The sequence below is a fragment of the Zingiber officinale genome, chromosome 1A (genome assembly GCF_018446385.1).
Source record: "Zingiber officinale cultivar Zhangliang chromosome 1A, Zo_v1.1, whole genome shotgun sequence".
NCBI classification, from domain to species: domain Eukaryota; kingdom Viridiplantae; phylum Streptophyta; class Magnoliopsida; order Zingiberales; family Zingiberaceae; genus Zingiber; species Zingiber officinale.
The window spans coordinates 8,562,354-8,580,957 of NC_055987.1; the positions used below are offsets into that span (position 1 = coordinate 8,562,354).

At 34.4% G+C, this 18,604-nt stretch overlaps 1 protein-coding gene across 3 annotated transcripts; it reads right to left on the reverse strand.

The window, feature by feature from the left end:
• Positions 1–244: 244 nt before the first annotated feature.
• LOC122017232 (protein GLE1-like) lies at positions 245–18,239 on the reverse strand. Of its 3 annotated transcripts, none has more exons than XM_042574810.1 (16): positions 17,682–18,239; positions 15,696–15,808; positions 15,425–15,595; positions 15,244–15,345; positions 12,674–12,797; positions 10,743–10,891; positions 9,318–9,444; positions 7,153–7,372; positions 6,368–6,468; positions 6,118–6,188; positions 3,499–3,586; positions 2,229–2,315; positions 1,741–1,824; positions 1,058–1,186; positions 633–755; positions 245–553 (listed from the first exon to the last, which is right to left on the reverse strand). In XM_042574810.1, exons 2-16 carry the CDS (start codon positions 15,740–15,742, stop codon positions 329–331), a joined length of 1,848 nt encoding a protein of 615 aa, XP_042430744.1. In that variant the 5' UTR covers positions 15,743–15,808; positions 17,682–18,239; the 3' UTR covers positions 245–328. The 3 variants fall into 3 exon arrangements, with proteins under 3 accessions (XP_042430744.1, XP_042430738.1, XP_042430731.1); XM_042574804.1 differs by having other exon boundaries at positions 633–749; positions 9,318–9,483; XM_042574797.1 differs by having other exon boundaries at positions 9,318–9,483.
• Positions 18,240–18,604: the final 365 nt, after the last annotated feature.

Consider the following 18,604-nt stretch of genomic DNA (forward strand, 5'->3'; position numbering starts at 1 on the left):
ATTATATTACAATATACTTACTAATCTAATACTAATATTTAATTAAAATTTATAAAATTGGTGCCCACACAATGCAAAGCATGAGTCTGTCCAAGATAAAACCATTACATTGATCACTCCTACCAGCTCAACCATCATTTAAAATTTATTCCAACAAGAACTTAGAATGTTTCTAATTAATTAGGTTAATATCTGAATTAGCTTTTTGTGCCTAACAAGTAGTTCATAAAGAAGTCATGTGGCCTTCTCATAATTAAAATAAATATACTAGAATGAAATTGGGCTGTTACAATGAAATGTTAAATGACTGATACAAAACAGTTCAACGTTACACCAACTCCTTTGACAACAAGCCATCATGGAGACGCCATCCATCAGGTTCCTTTCTAAACATTTCATGTTCTAAATATTGTTCTAGTTTTTTGACGACTTCAACAATCTTCCTATCTCCTTTTTCCTTGAGTCTGACCGCAGGCAAATAGCTTCGAGAAATAACATCAAGCATCTTCTTGAATTGATATTTGTATTTCCTGTACAAAGCAAAGCCTGCCATCTGCTACCATAGGCTGATTTATTAGCCCGTGAAGTTATGGTAATACGCATAAATAGAAGTTAATATGAAGTCTACTAACCTTCAAGAAAGCTTCCAAAGCATAAGCTGTGGATTTGTTTGCGGGCAAGGCATTCAGAAACCTCGCAAGCCACGACCATCCTTTCCCTAAGCCATGAGGATTTCTGATACCCTCAATCTGTGTCTTCAGAATAAAAGATGTTTCAATTAACATGAGATGCATTGTATCTATGTGAATCGGGAAAGACAGCATCTTGATACAGTTATTTTAATGGGTGAGAAGCATTAAGCATGTAAGAAAAAAGTATATATATATATATATATATATATATATATATATATATATATATATCAGCAATCAGAACTAATTTAGCAGGCATTGAGTTGTTATTACCTCTCTCTACGGTTAAAAGTTATTGTGGATTTCAGAACATGTACATCAAATAAACATACAAACAGCAGCCAGATTAAGAGATGAATGTAAACCTGAATTATGGCAGCATAAAGCTTCATATAAGATTGGACACGGTTCAGGTAACTCTCGGAGCTTTCAATTTTTCCATCTTTTTCATGGTAACCAATCATCTTCCAGTAGTCATCGTTCTGTGATGCTTGCTGGAATTAAGTGAAAAAGTTGAGCAAATGAAAAGGAGATACATTTTCCAAGCAAGATCATAAAGACTGCATCTAGTACAATTTGCACACGCTATAAAAATAATTCGATATGTGGCACATCTCACAACCATCAATAGCTCATCTTGTTTTAATGAACTTCACTGTGCCGCAATGAATAATAAATTTCACAAAAAACAAAATATTAAAACAATGGGGTTTCTATATAGTCCGGAAAAAGCTACATCCTTTCAAAAAGTGTTGTATCAAAAAGAGTCTAAACTGCACTTCAAATGAACTGAAAAAACTTGTAGGTATCAGGGTCCACTCTCCAGATTGCAGTACAATAAATAAATGTGGGCACACAATTTATAAATATTATGATAAAAGGCAAGGCTTTTAAGTACTAAGAGTGCATCATACATACCCCATTGAAAAATTTCTAATGAAGATTAAAACAATACCAAGGAGTTATCTATTGTCTAAACTAGAAAAACAAGGCAAACAAGATTCATAGAGTGCACAATCAATTGTTCAGAAGGAAATAACAAACTTACATCTGATGGTTGCAAATATTTTGGAACGGTATAGATGCAAACTTTATGAAACTCAGCCACCAGAAAATCCATCACATCTGGAATCTGGGAGAAACATCAGACCAAATAGATTAAAGATAAAAACAGGAACGAATTTTAATGAAGGGAATTAATAAAAAATGTATTAGATTAAACCAGTATCAGTTAACCAAAACTAGTAAAAGCTAGCTACAAAAAACTACAATGGTTCATACGGCGGTTTACATGGTCAGATACTATTCTTTAGTGAAACTAATTACAAACATTTAGGCAAAAACCCAACTCATATAATTTGATGGTGTAAATTTCATACTCTACATGAAAATGAATATAAAGTTGAATGAAACTGATTTTATTGTTCAGCAAAAAAAGTATAATAGTACAGAGGCATGCACTCTGGGGCATCAATGAATATAGAGAATATAATCACACTAGCAACTAGCACATGAAAAGGAAAGTCGTGTACCAACCTTTGATGTAACTAAAAGAATGACACGCCCACATGCAAAAACAGTGCTGTCAAAAGTTCCAGTTGAGTCTTCGCACCATGCAATCACCTAAAATTTAACATTGTTAAAATGACAAGACAAACATAATGCCAGAAGCCTAGAAGTATGATTTTTAATTCCAATCAGTAGGATCAGACACAATGTTAAAGATTTAATCACCAAAAGACCTCAATCACCCTGAGGCAGAACTAAGAAACAATAATCTCATGCAGAGACCAGAGAGGTGAAAATACACATTATTAAACTGAAAGATAATTGACATGGAAAGATTAGTGTCCATTTCAAAGATTCAAACCATACAAAACTGGAAATATTTCAGGAAAGAAATATTTATAACTAAAAGAAGTCTATCAAACTAGAAATAATTCTCCTATTCTCTAGAAAAGACAATTGCTAAAGTAAAAAAAAAACTACCTAAATTAACTTGTTTTCCTCAGGATCTATCAATATAAAGTTTTACAAACTCTAAAATTTTAAATAACTAAATTCTTCTTAATTTGCATCATTCTTTCTCCACAAAGGAAAACTCAATACAAATGAGTTGTCAACAACTTTACTAGGTTGTCATTTCCAAGTGTAAGGAACAATTACATCACCAGTTTGGTTCATTATAGTTTCTTCATTATCTTTCTTTAGTCATCCCTTCCAATGAGTGAGAAGTGTATCTTCTTTCTCCTTTTAGTTCTTAGGGAATTGAACATTGGATTTCTTGTCATCTTCCTTTTCAATCCTCTCTTCTGATGAAAAAGAAGAATATCGAAATTTATCATGAGGCAAGAATGGTGTCTGCAACACGATAACTAAATGTATGAAAACATTTATGCACAATGACTACAATGAATGAGCGATCATTATTAAGGGTTTGTGGACCTTGTTGACAACAGCAGAAGTTATGGTTATCAACATATGTTGAGGTGAAGCAGCTTAACTTTGTTGTGGGTAACAAGCATTGATGTGGAAATATTATAGCAGTTGCACTTGGGAGAGGTGACGACATTCAACCAATCCAACTTACGTATGTGTATGGCAGGTGAATAATGTATGTGTGTGAGCTGTATCCATTTGGGCAGTCAATAAAACAATTGAAGGGATGACTTGTACCAAATTTGAGCAGTGATTATAAGGTCTAATTATTGGTAATTACGCACAACTTGAAGACTAGCTCCCAAGAGGGATTTACTATAAAAAGTGCGAGTGCCAATGAAAAGGCTAACCAGAACCATGGGTGCACCTGTTTTGCAAACATAGTTGCAGAAATGGAGCTGGGACAGCCTGGAATATCCGTCGAGAGAATGTTAACAAGTGCATCTTTTTTTGTTCTGTGCACAATAAAAACAAAAGTTATATTGAGACATAAGGTTAGATAGGAAAATGAAATGAAGGCAACCGAATAAGATAGATGCTAACAACCAATTTATGTAACACACTAGGGCTCCAACAATAGTAGCACGATGGGAGAATGTAGAGTGATGAAGTATAATACAGTGGTCATAAAAGTTTTTAAAATGGAAAATATACAGGTATGGGGTATCCATGATTGAAAATGAAGACACTGAAGTTCATGGAGTCTAAGGGGAGCTTGCAACAGCAAGAAGCATCCAAACCATGTTATAACTGGGTCAAGCCTAAATGAAAAATGAATATCGTGAGTCAACTTTAAGGTTGCTCAGTAATTCTGATGATCCATATGTATAAGAATTTAAGAAAAATGCATTCCATTTCCATATGATATAGCATTTCCACTTTGATTCCAACCTCTCTTTCAAGTACAACATTAATAAGCCCAACTTTACAGTATCAAATTAGATACAAATATACAATTATCCCAAACTTTCATGGGATTATCAACTAACACTGTCAAGGAATGCTGCTATTTTTATACTTTCATGTAAGTGTTGCAAGCAGGAATATGCCGACAAGAAGCTCCCGTGGGTCCACCCTCTAAATCCCTAAAAATTGGCCAAATGAAATACTTATGGCATACCAGCTCAAGCAAACAACTGCCACTAAGATCTATCATCCCAACTGCTTAAGTCACTGGCTTATAGCCATCCTGCAGAACACCAAAAGTCACAAACCATATGGCCCAAATCAAGAAGCTCCAGGAGAGTTCAGACAAGCCCAGAGTGCATGGATAAACCAAGGTGCATTTTGACTTCTTTATCAATCATCAAAAACTATGTTAAACCACTTCAGGCAGTTTATGTCAAATCTTTATTTTGATAACCATTTGACTTTCTTACCTGAATCAACAAATGAATCTCAAAAGGCACACTTGAAAATCAAAATATGGTCCTGGCTTACACGTCTCCATAACATAATATCACCATGTACATTGGGGTCACAAAGACAGACTAACTTAAAGGTTCACATCATGTACAATCATAGAATGGTTTGGACATGTCAACCTATTTATATCTTGCATATAAATGGTATACATTATGCGGTTTGATGTATGTGACTCATTAACTATTATTATAATTCAAATCCTTGGTATATATATAAGGGACAAGATTCATGTAGCCAACTTCAAATAGTGGGGACAAGCGCAACTTGCTGTTGTTGATGATAATGACTTTATTTGTTGGATTTAAAAATGAATGTTCCTACAATCTCTAATGCTTGTACACAATAATTTGATATATATTATATCTAATTTTATAAATTAAAATGTTAAATTTACATGAGTTGCAAGTTAATGTTTATATTATAATAAAATTAAATAATCAGGTTGGCTCATGTCAAATAACAACCCAGAATTAAATAGGTTAGGAAGGCCGTCAGACCACTAGCAAATTAAACATGTCAAATTTTTATTTAACAAGATGAGCTAAATGTGGCATGTTCAAGTCTGGCTCACCTGCAAGTCATGTCAGGACAAGCCACTAAAACAATTTGCCATACCAAGTAGATAAAAAAAGGATTAGGAAATAGGATGCTTTAGTGTTGAGAGAGACTCAAAAGGAATAGGAACTAAGAGCTAGACAGTTCCAATGTCAAGAAACAGTGATGAGATTGAAGGGAGAACATTTATTTACCCACCGACAGTGGGTGATCCACCAATACCTTATCATATGTAAGCAAGCTCACCATAAGAAAAAGCCTACACGGTCAGTCTAACAGATAAACCAATAAAATATATTACGTACACCAATAGAAGAACAAAGAAACAGCTGCTCAATATATGCATGCATACATACTAGCAATATATTCTTAGTTAATAACTCTACTTGTGTAATTTACTAATACCAAAGAAAAATATAATTTAAAATTGTCAAGTATTTCATATTTTATTCTTCAGATTCTTTGAGCATTCCTATGTTGTCTTACCAATCCCTTCAAAATAGCAATTCAAATTCACAAAGCCTTTTTATTTTTGGTTTTATAATCAGTGTCCTCAGCTTCCTGCCTGATGTATCAATCCAAAAGCATTTTCAAAGGAATTAGTGACATTTCATATGCACACTTCTGAATAAAAATTATTATTGATTTTGTCCTTTAACTCTAGACGATCAATCAGATTCCATACTTATTAGCACTATTCATGGTTTATTTTTCAACCCTACAGATTCTATACTTATTAGCACTATTCAAGGTTTATTTTCAACCCTACAGCTTATTATGTAAGGTTTTGTAAAGAACCAAAATATTTAGTGATTATGTCTAGATCCTTCCATGCTATACTCCAAATGCTTCCAGCTTACCAGAACAAAACTCCTAAAATTTTCTTTTAAAATTGTAGAATACGAACGACCCACGCGTAAAGCAGCTACCAGTAATGTAGTTAACTGAAGAAAATGCAATGCAAGAGGGAAAAAAAACAGCTCAATAAACCAGAGGTTTCCTTTACCTGACATTCTCTACAGTTCCAGTTAATTGCTTTAGGATTTTAGAGATCTGCCTCCCACGTCTATCAAGTTCCTACCATAAGAATAAACACAAGATATCCATTATATCATATATTTCTGTGAAGACAGAAAGTGCATGTGATCATAGACTTTCAAAATGTGAAACCAAGTCAAGCAGTAAAGTAGAATAAAACTAAAGCATCACATCACATTGTTGAACCATTGTTAATTTAATAGATAGTTATAGGATACCTTCTGAGAAGGAAGATTAGGGTTCTCAATCACTTCATTATAAATTTTTAGTCTTTTGATTTCTGCTTTCAGTGCAGCATCAGTTGCCAAAACCTTGATCCCTGCCATCATAATTTGATCATGTGACAACAAACTTCCAATGAAATTAGTTCAGACATTCACCAAATACAGAAAATTGTTCAAAACTAATAGTCTAATACAATAGGTAAATGAAACAGCAATCTAACATTATAGCATTATCATTTTTGCAAGATCAGTTAACATCACCAGCAGCAATAATATTGGTTTTTTATGGCAAAGCAAGATCAGTTATCACAAAATTACAAACTGATACAGCATATATCCATTTCCAAACAATATTCTCATTTCAATGAAAAGTAAAGATAAATTATGTTTAATTCAAAAAATAAATTGGGTAAAATTACACTGTTCTAATCCAAGATACATCCTCACTAATTTAACAACAAAAAGTGAAAGAAACCACCACAATGGTCCAATGTAGGCATATAGCTAATAATAAATGTAAGACAGATTCTATCTAGCAAGAAAAGAATCAAGAACATAACATCGGTAGGAGCTTCTGCTTCATGTCTTAGCTACTGATCAAATTTGCCTAACAAGGTTAACAACAGTTTGAGAGGATACTCTTGTCACAGATATTGTCATCTTAGCAACCATCTCTTAGATACCAAATGTACCATTTTCTTAAGAGTTGCAAAGATTTCACACAGTGAACTGCAAACTAATAAATTCATCAGGCATAATTTATCAAAGAAATAAGTTACCATCTGTCAGCAGTGGCTCTTTTGGCATTTTTGGAAGTGAAGTTGTATCCTTTGTATTTGTATTATCATCGTCCGTAGATTTCTTTCTTGCATCTTCAGAAGCAGCAGCTTCCCTAATACTGACAGTTTCTGTTTCAGCAGATTCTTTGGCTGCTCTTTGTGCAGCCTCCATAGTTGTCCTTTCTGCTTCTTCAGCCAGTTTTGCAGCCTTCAGTTTTGCCTGAATAAAAATTGAGTCTGCCAATTATTCCACATCTAAGATTCAAAGCCCTTATATCTTTAGAAAAACATGCTAAATTCTTAGCTATCACACCACAGCTTTTAGATGTTAGACTATGTTCTACAGATGTGCCATAATTTACTGTGAAGATGTAATACTGAAGTACAGCAATAATAATGTCATGAGCGAGTCTACCATCATGAAGTTTGAGTGCTTATGGCATTGTTAGCTGGCACCAATTGTTGCTTAACTACTTTGCCTACCTTTGCAGCGGATGGAAATTCTACAAAAGAAGAATACAAGCAGGAAATAAACACAGTTGGCACCAGTGTTGAAAATGTCGTTCCGTGCTGGGCGGAACGGGTGAAACTTACCTTTCTGCCCGCGCACCGAAATCGAAACCAATATAGCTACAATTTCGTGGGATGTCATCGCGTGCACGCGACAGAGGAATCACGCGCGCTCGTCGTCGTGCGGCAATCAGGCATGCTCGTCGCGCGACAAAAGGCCTGTCGCGATTCCATCGCAACCGGCGCTGCTGGAGGAGTCGCGGGACTCCTCCATATGCACCGGAGGAGTCGCGGGACTCCTCCAATGGCGGTGGAGGCCTCGCGGGACTCCTCCAACGGCGGCAGAGGAGTCACGCAACTCCTCTGACGGCCCCGGAGGAGTCCTGCGACTCCTCCAGTGGCGCCTGAGGCGTCCCCCGTGACTCTCCGGCACTGCCGGAGGAGCGTGCAACGATTTCTCAAATTTAGGTTTTAAAAATTAAATATTTTGATTTAATTAATTCAAACATTTCCTAAGATAAGTGTGATATTTCGAAGAGGCTTTTATAAAGCCTAATTAAATTATCTCAATAAAATATAAATATATCTAAATTTTTTTTAAAAATAAATTTTATTAATTAATATTCTGAAAATTAATTTTACTAATTTAAATTTTATTTAAAAATTCTAAAAAATAAAAATTATAATAAATGAGATTAATATTCTGATATTTTTAAATTATTTTATATTTTTTCAGTTTTACTATTTAATTAATATTTTAATTTTTTTAATCATTTTAAATATATATTATTTAAAATAATAACTAATTTAAATAAATAAATAGTTAATTTATACAATTATTATACCTAACATAGTATTTTTTAATTAATTTATATACTTATTATAGAAAAAATATAGAATCAATTTAAAATTTAGATTCATGAATATTAGGATGTTTAACTTTTTTCACTTTTAAAATTATTATTTCCTGAACATATAAAACATATATTTTAATCTTAGAATGTCTCTACTAAACTATTAGGAAATATTATATGCCCTTTATTTAAGAAATTTTGATAAAGGTCTGTTAAGTTTATGATTCATAATAAAACACTTATAATCTTCTACCCCTATGATCATTCTAAATTGAAATAGTTGAATTATTATTATTAGAAAATTATTTCAAGTTTAAATTAAAAAATACCGAAATCTTGTCGGCACGGCATGATACGATACCGAAACCGTATCGTTCCGATCTGAGACCGAAACTTCGACACGAGTCGAGATTTTAAACCTTAGTTGGCACTAGCATGATTCCATCTGTAATGGCTATACCAATTAACCACCAAACAAATTGTGTTGTGTTTTCCCGTTTATGAATGTTATAGTGATATTTAACAAAGAATTTGATTGTGGATTATGGTGTTAGCCAGATTTTGAGATAAAATACCACTCCCCAAAAAAATCCTCCCTGGGATCTCCCCTTGGGAGGAGGTAGTCAGGTGGTTACTGAGAAAATTTAGTATTTTGAGAACTAGGGATCCGAGTACTTGGATGGAAGATGTGAGGAAAAGGATCACAAAAATAAATCTTACTATTTTGGAAAAACAAAAGAAACCTAATGCATCTGCAAAACAATAATTAAACTACTAAAACTTCATTTAAAAAAAACAAACCTCAGCTTCTGCTTTAACTTTTTCTCGGCGATGTTTTTCTTCAATAAGGGCCCTTTTTTTGGCTTCTTCAAAAGCAGCATCATCCCTTAATCTCCTTTCTTCAATTAGGGATCTTTGTTCGTGATCCCTTTGAACAGCAGACAAGTGACTATCAAGCATTTCAGCACTAAAACAAATTGAACTAATTAGCTGAGGCCAAAAGTTTAAGGACTGCATTCCCATACTCGGAGTCCCGATAGTTAAGAAAACAAAAATTAGTGAGCTCTAGAAGTTTCATATTTGCCACCCAATCAAGGGAAGGAAACATAACACAAACAGGCAACAGAGATTATTCTTGGCTCTGGGATAACAAAAATCCACCTAACAACACAATAAGCTCGGCAAGGTACCCTACAAATCAGTGTGTTAATTTAAAACTGAACATGCCAACTGTTTGATTTCAGGGCAAACTTCTGTTATCATAATCAGACATGAGCAAGACTTCCAATTGGAATTGATTCTAAAATCTAAGATAACTCAAATCCAACCTAAACAAATATAAAAAAATTTAAGCCTGCTTAATAGTCATTTGGATTGAATTTAAATAAACTTTATCCAACAGGGTATTTTGCGACAGGTCCAGATTAGAATGAGCTAGATATGAAATCCTATGTAAGCATCATAATTCATATAGCTAACATAGTAAAATAAGCACTTACTTGAGGAAAATTAACACTAGTAATAAGTTAATAGAACGTCAGTTTTCCATTTATAAGGCAATCATCAAAGAAGAGTGTTGTGCAGACCACAAAGTGAGGTATATATCGCAATAGCAACCTTCTTCCTCTGGTTCATATAAGGCTTGCTATGTAATAGGCAATTTGCTCTTTATTCCCAAATGTTAAAGTGTGTATATGAATGGAGGACATGAAATTTACAAAAGAGAATCAATGTTCAGCGCTATTAAACTACAAAAATTTCCTTTTTGCAGAAATTTAACAGAAATTGGTACAAGATTTGTGTTATCTAGAGGAAAAGATTCATACAATAAAACCGAATTCAAATTCATAACTTCAAGAACCTGACAAAATTATGATCTGTACTGAAGGATAAGAGTAGTTTTGTTTAATACAATAAGATTATTCTATAGAAATTTGCACTGATGGAATTTCAATAAGAAGTCAGCCCAACTATATTAAGAATTAGGTCCAGAACCTGTCAGGATTTATGGACCTTGTATATCATTTATAAGAAAAGATGAATGCATTGTAAGAGTGCATATTGTAGAAGGTAAAAACAGGCGTTATAAAAAAAATAAATGGTTTTGACTGCAAAAACATGCAACAAGTGTGATACTGACTACAAATTATTAACCCATACCAATTTATAAAAAAGTATCAATTAGCATCAAAACGGGAAAAAAAAAAAGATGGAAAGAAATTATACATTTTTCTTTGATATTGTCTGTCGAGCTTTCTATCCATCTCCTGTTTTACTTCTACATATTTTGAAATCTGGGTCATGGCAGAAGCTGATCTGTTGATTTCACTTCTCTGAGATGCAACCAAGTCTGCTAACTTGGACCTAAGTTCCTCCTAATATCTTAATCATCAGGATCAAATGATAATTAAACAATAGAAATATGATCTATATCAACATTTACTGGACTACAATGCCTACTGGTTATCCCCTTGCAAAGAAAGGTTGTATATGATGTATCAGAAAGCAAAAAAAAGCTTGCTGCGAATAAAAAGGCTGGAGACTGTTAGACAATTCATTTATTAGAAGACTAACATGACAGATTCAAGAACTGGAATCATCTCATTATGAGCTAGATGGTTATTTGATCTAGTTTATCTCTGACTTAATAGAAATTAAAAAAATTAACATAGTAGGAGGAAAAATGACTTTTATCTAAAAATAATAATAATTGAGGAATAATTATTTCGAAGGATTGAAATAAAATATGATTGATCATACTAGCATAAGGCTTGAAGAAAGATTTAGGACAAAAACGTCAAGGACTAAACTTATACAGCTATACGACATTTTAAAATAAAATATCACAACTTGATTCAAATAATGAGGGTGAGGACTGAGGAATATGATGCCTGCAATGAATTCAACAAGAATTATGCTTCCTACCAAATACTCAAGTATGCACATCAAATTTAAGTTGTTTAGATACTTGATGTTGTCTTTATTAATGAACTTCAAAAATAGTGGCCCAAATGCACTTTGCAGTTTTATTTATTATTTAGTAGCCTAGTGGGTGCATTTTTTTAATACATTTTTTATTTGATAAAATTCTCAACAAATATTTTATGATGACAATGATTCTGTTCAACTAAGTTGAATTTATTGTGGATTCAGATGGAACATATACACTATTTAGTAACTCAACCACACATCACCTGAACTTGTTTTAAAACCATGATAAGTGGCTCTAAGTTGAAAAGTGGAATAGATGAGGGATGCCAAAATGCCATTTAACCCAAAAAAATATAGAGAGAGAGAAGGATATTCATTTGACAAAGAGTTTATTCACACTTTTACTGCATGAATATACACTAGAAAACACTTTTCTATAGGATTTCTATTGTTTGAGTACTTGGTCCCATGAGATGTAGGTTTTTGGTAATTTATGACCTCTTACATGATCACCTGCTACAAGGATTAACTATCACTTCGCGACATTAAAAAGCATCCTAATAGCATATTCTGACACAAAACAATGCAACAATTCAGCACTTTTAACAGAAACAATTTCCTCAAAGAACACCTTGAGGGCAGCAATTGATCTTGGGGATTTTGTGATGTCATCATTCACAGTTACAGAATGTGATATGTTAGAACAGCAAACTTTGGGAAGGGAAATAATGGGAAATCACTTTTGAAGCCTAGAAGCAACATGTAAGCTATCTACGCTACAAATTGTTGGAGCTTCATTCCATTAGCGTATATGTGACAATAGCATGCCAAACTGGATAAAGTTTGGATTAGTGCAACTCATCATGCCAAATTGAATAAAGTTTGGATAAGTTAAATTCTTTGTACATATAACATATAGTAGCTGGTTTTCTGTATAAGCACAATACAAGAGACGCAATGTAATTGCATATACTAGGAAGCATGGCTAAAGGCATGGCAACTCATGAAGACACATAAGAATCCTTATATAAAGAGAACTTCTCCAGAAGTTTGGTTAACTATATTCTAAATAATTTATTATTTGAATTCTGGAAAATAGGAATGACATAAAACACACACTTGGTGAGTTTAATAATGAAGATGTGAGCTTCATGTGATTAGTTCAGTTGTCAAGAATCAAGATAGAAAGCTAAAAGTTGTAGATGCAAGTTATGAACTGATCAAACCTTAAGTCTTAGCTGACTCTGCCGTTCAAGCTCCAAAAAGATGCTTTTTTCAAGGTTTTGTTTGTCCATGGCATAAGATTTAGTTGTTTCAAATGACAAATCATCGACAGATCCTTCAAAGTCACTAAGATAAAGAAAGAATTTTAGTGAATGCTCCTACAGTAGATTGGCAAACTGCATGCAAAAGTGTGAAGTAGCAAAGACTGGAAGATAATCAACAAAGCATTATTGCACTGTAAGTCTTAATGTATATAGGTAACATAAATAATTCAAATGAAATGTGGTCAATCTGTGTATTATTAATCAGCCTACTTTATCAGCTTTCGTCTGACCGGAATTTTATTTGAAGCACAATATTGCATCAACATTTTCAAGAAATGCCTAAAATTATAATGATATTCTTACCCTTAAGACTAATGCAACTTGAAAAGCAGTGGAGAAAAAAACATTCCACTACAAAAAAAGAAGAGCATAATTTCCAGTTGCCATTATAATGATGAAGCGGAGTGAAATTGCTTTTGGAATGAGTTTGATGGCCGTGCAAATGAGGTGAAGAACTTCCAAATGAATATTTGGGCAAGTCTGAGGCATAGCATCACATGTACTGAAGGTAGAGAGAAAGGAAGGTGGAAGCTGAGAGAAAATTCATAAGTAGACTGAGATAAATGATGAAGTTTTAACCAAGAACATGAACCCAAACAAGATTTGGGTAGCATAAATAAAAGATTCAATTTGTGGACAAGGGTGAAACTATATGGACAAGAAGAAAGGGGAAAAAAAGAATTTGAAGAAGGAGAACAAGTAGGAAACGAAAGAAGAAGAGTATACATAGAGCTCGGCTGGAATAGTTGGAAGAAGAGGAGAAGAAGAGACCAGGAGGAACTAACAAGGAAGACAAAGAGGAAAAGAAAAGAATTGAGAAAGGATTGAGGATCTGCTAGTAAGAAGAACAGGCGAACACAGGCAACTCTCATACTCGTATCAAATTGATGAAGAAGGCAAAGTGAAAGAAGTTGGAAAAGAAGAGACAAATCCAAATATAGTAATTCAACCGTTAGATTAACTCTTAAACATTTATTGGATGTTTTTAGTCATGATAGAAAGACATTAGACAAACTAAGCCAACTGCAAAACAAAGAAAATATCCTTGAATAGATGCATTAATAAATTGCATTTACTATTTAATTAAATTCCAACTTCATTGAGTGAGAATGTTGAGATGTTCCCATGTTTGATAGCATTTTACCCAATTTTCTTGCACAGGCCTACAGCTTAACGTTATGCAAACCCACTAGATGCAAATTCCGAAGAAAACAGTGAAAGGTAAATCAACTGAATGTTTTTTTTTCTTGGTCATAAAATCAACTAAATCTCTTGGATCAAGCACAGCTTTCCAATTATAAAAAATGATTCTATCATATGCACTTTTCCCATTTGGAAAATGCTTTCAGACAATTTAATCTTATTGCTGCTGGAATAGAATCTTTGACGAAGCCAAGCCTCAATTTAGACATCTTTAATTCCTCCTATTCCTTCAATTTTTTTCAGCAACAATCAACGAGTAGAAATATGGAAAAGACATCATATGGAGAATAAATGATTCACAAAATCCAGGAGATAACAATTATTCTCAAAAAGTGCTAAAAACATAGGTGCTTCTCCATTCTGTGTTCTTGGAGAAAAAGGCTTTTCCTGATTTAATACCCTTTCACTTTTATAGAGATTTAGATTCAAGAAAAAAGAAACTTGCAAAAATGAGTATAGTTATGAAAATTAGAAAGAAATAACAATAAAACGTCCTTAACCTGAACAAGACTGAGCCCAGGTTCCCCGTATTGAAGATTGTCATTTACTAATCTAAACATCACTGCAGCAATAACATATAAACGGAGAAAGCCACGATTTAAACTTGCAAGACTTTTATATTCATAGCAACATATATGTTGCCACATAGAGATGCTATAATTGTGAATGCAAAGTTAATATAAATTGATATTGGTTACCCCAAGGCAAAAAATACCGAGGCACTGTACATGTTGAGAAAATATCTTTTGTTTTCCAAGTGGTCAGAATTCTAAAGATTCTTCTCCTACCATGTGAAAGCAATCACAATGGTGAAGTAAGATTCTTCTCATGCTCATCTTAATAATCAACTCAATCACATTTGAAGGGAAATGAGGATAAGAAATTTAATAATTAGTAGCTAGTAGTTTGTTGGAACTCTTGGTTTGTTGTTAATTGTTATTGTAGTAGAAGCAATCTGTGTTATGTGGGATGTTTACTCCAAGGTTCAAAGTAGTCTAATGATTACAATTTGAAGACAATTTCTCCTACTTTCATCCAGAAGATAGTCATGAATCCACAAGCATTTTCCATTTGGAGCACCCAAAAAGGCAACAATTGAGACATTTTTTTGATTCCACATCTCTACTGAAGCCTTTTGTCAAAGCAATACCAATGTTAGTACTGTGAGGAAATGATCATGTTCCTTTTGTATCAAAAAATCAGTAATAATGCAGAAAATAAAATCTTGCACGAGTAAAACTAAACAAGAAAACTACAAAAGGTACCTTGAATCAAAATCAGGACAAGTCATCCTCCACCCAGCTACCTGGTCACTTTCACACCTCGTCTTATCCAACATGTGCATTTCACTTTCTTGCAGTAATACTCTAAATCAAAGAAAGTAATGCATCAGATTATAATGTACCTTATTGACCCAAGTTTGATTATTGCCTCAACAATGAGTACCTTTCAAGCTGCTTTAGAGGTGATGGTATCTTAGAAGATGAAAATCCAAGCTTCAGCTCTAATGCTTGGAGCCCTGCTACAAAATCATCCATCGTCCATTGTTGATCAGGATCAACTGAAGCAACCACAAGAGAGCTCTTGCTGCATGGTGGCTCAAGCTGAATGTAATCCCTACAATAAGAAGAAAAAAATCAAAAGAGGAAAAGAACCCTGACCCAGGCAGAACAAGAGAAAGAAGATGAGGAAGAATAAGCGAGGTGGTGAGACTCACGAGTGGGTAGGGTTGATGGCAGAACCCTTCACAGGATCCCATTTCATCTTTGTGATGGCAATAGTGATGGTGACAGATGTGAGCGGCTGTAGAGAAGATTGAACTTTTACACCCTTCACAGTAATTGAAAAGGCAGGCATTAGTAACTTTGAAGAAAACAGCCACCAGGTGACAAGGAACAAGCAACATTTCCAAACCCCACATTGGTTGATCAAGTCCTGGATTGACCTCAAGGTCTACCAATCCAATTGGTGATAACATATTGACAAACAATGCCTCGATTATTTTGTTTAGAAATTATACAAATTAATTTTTAAAAACGAGCATATGAAAAGGCAGAACAACAAACAATGAAAACTAACCGATTATTACTTAGGAATACCACGTGTCACGCCCCAAGGGTATACTTGTCCGCCAAACCGGACAGTACCCTCTAGTGATAATATAAGAAACAATTGATATTGAACCAAAAAAACTCCATCAATGCAACATGAAGGTCTATAAATGCCTAATATGCTAATGCATGTATGCATGATCATGTGCACGTATTGAAACTACAAAAGGTAAACATAATATTTTAACAAAACTCCAATATTTGATACGAGAATAGAAATCCAACCAACAATGGAAAAGAAACATCAAATCAATTCGAAGCAAATCCAGTCAACAATATCGAGTGGGACCAACAGCCAGGACCACGACACATCCTCTACCTCCTAACCTAGAAATCAAAGGAAAACAATGGGTAGTAAGTACAAATTACTCAGCGGGCAAAAGACGGATAGTGCATAATACTAAAGTGCAATAAAGTCAAAGGGAGTAGTCTCAAGCGATAACAACATTACCATCTACTAACTTGATGTGTATGACTCAACATGAAATCATTAAACTGTAAATGGGTCAACCCAAACCACATAGGCTGACAGGCGAACCACGCCATCACTGCCTGTCGCATGAGAACTCAAGGTACCTATATAAAGCTATTGACTGCATGTAAACCACACTACCATGACATGTCTTGTACGATGTGCTACTGACTGCAGGCAAACCACGCTACCACAACCTGTCTCTTGGGCAGTCAAGGTACACAAACAAACTACTGACTGCGGGCGAACCACGCTACCAAGACGTGTCTCGTGGGCAAGGTACAAAAACAATGTAACAAGTACCATAAATAATAAACAATCACATCCAAGAGTAAAACTCCACTAGCTACGCTATGGTCCGATAACATCATGTATATAAAAAATATCATGCATGAATAACAATAAGACTATGTAGATATCAAATAGATTCAAGTAAGGTGAAGCAATCAAAGGTCAAGTTTGAGAAATAATATTAGAGTAGATATCAAAATAAAAATAACTACTATACAATCAATATAAATAACAGTACTCATACAGTATGGTCAAAGAAACTACAGAGGTCAAGGAAGAACTGCCCACCTCTAAACATAGAATGTCCTAACCATCTTTAAGTCAGGGTCTACTTCGATCTCGAATCCTACGAGTTCAGGATACAAAGCAAACTAAGTACTAGAATAATCCTAGTAATTCCAATTGATCAGCATAAGTTAATCATTTATTCCCTTTTCTAGTAATTGTTTAACCTCTTAATTGATCGGTTAAGAATCTATTAATCAACCTTTCAATTTACTCGACCGATTAAATATATAATAAATTTATCATTCTATTAATTAATAAATTTTAATCCAACTATTAATTGATTAATTAATCAATCTTAATTAATTAATCAGAACCCTAATTAAGTAATCAAATAACCAACAATTAATACTATGTCATCTAATCAATTTACCAATTAATTGATTAAATCTATTATTAACTAAGTATTAAACAAATAATATTGATTAATTATCTAGATAAACTTGTTCAACTATCTAATTAATCAACCAAACCTACATCAACTAATTTAATCAATCATTAATTCATTAATTAACCAATAATTAAAAACTCCAAGTTAACTTACTGTTATCTCTCTTCTCCTTCTTCTTCGGCGGCGTTTCCGCCGGCTGTGGCGTAGTCGGTCGAGCTGCTGGTGACCACAACAATAGCGTCAACAGCGACAGCTACAGCCGTTGCTCATGGCACAGTCGTGGGGCGCGCGACGGCTCTCGGCCGCAACAAACACGGCCGGAGGAGAGAATTGCGGCACCGGCGTCGGCTGCTCGAGTGGCCGGAGCTGTGGCGCCGGCGACGGCCCACCTCAGCCGACCGTATCCCACAGTCCGGAACGGGAAAGGCTGGAGGTGGTTGGCGCGGCGCCGACGACGGCGTCGAGTGGCCGAGGCAGGGCTTCGAAGATGAGGAGCCGGGTGGCCGAGGCAGTGCTTCGAAGATGAGAGGGAGAAGGAGAGCGAGAGGCGGCGGAAGTTTTAGATTTGGGGAAATTAATGGAACTTAGCTTAATTATCTCAATCAATTCCTCCTCCTCTTTTCAAATTTCAATATGTTAACCACGGGGACGGACTACGGAGACGTTTAGGATGACCCAACGTACCTTCACGAACCCTAACTAAAATGAAGCAATGAAATATTGCTAATGCTAGCTTCGCTAAATAAATCTAAAAAATTCTGATAAATCAAGAAAATTCCAATAATTTTTATATCATTATATATTTTTATATCTTTCTTATTTATCAATTTATTAATAGAATTTGTTCCTAAACTAACTTAATTAGCTCCAATTGTAATAGTATTAATAATAATAATAATAATATATATATATATAACTAATATCCTACGAGCCTACTTAGTGTGCAGTTGTGCTCGCTCGGGGTGCTGGTTTAAATCTAAGAGTCTGAATCTCAATATGGATTGAATCCAAGCAGCTGGGTAATATAGTGTTTTTTTAATTTTTGTTTTACTCTTTACCTCTAGATTCAGGCTTCT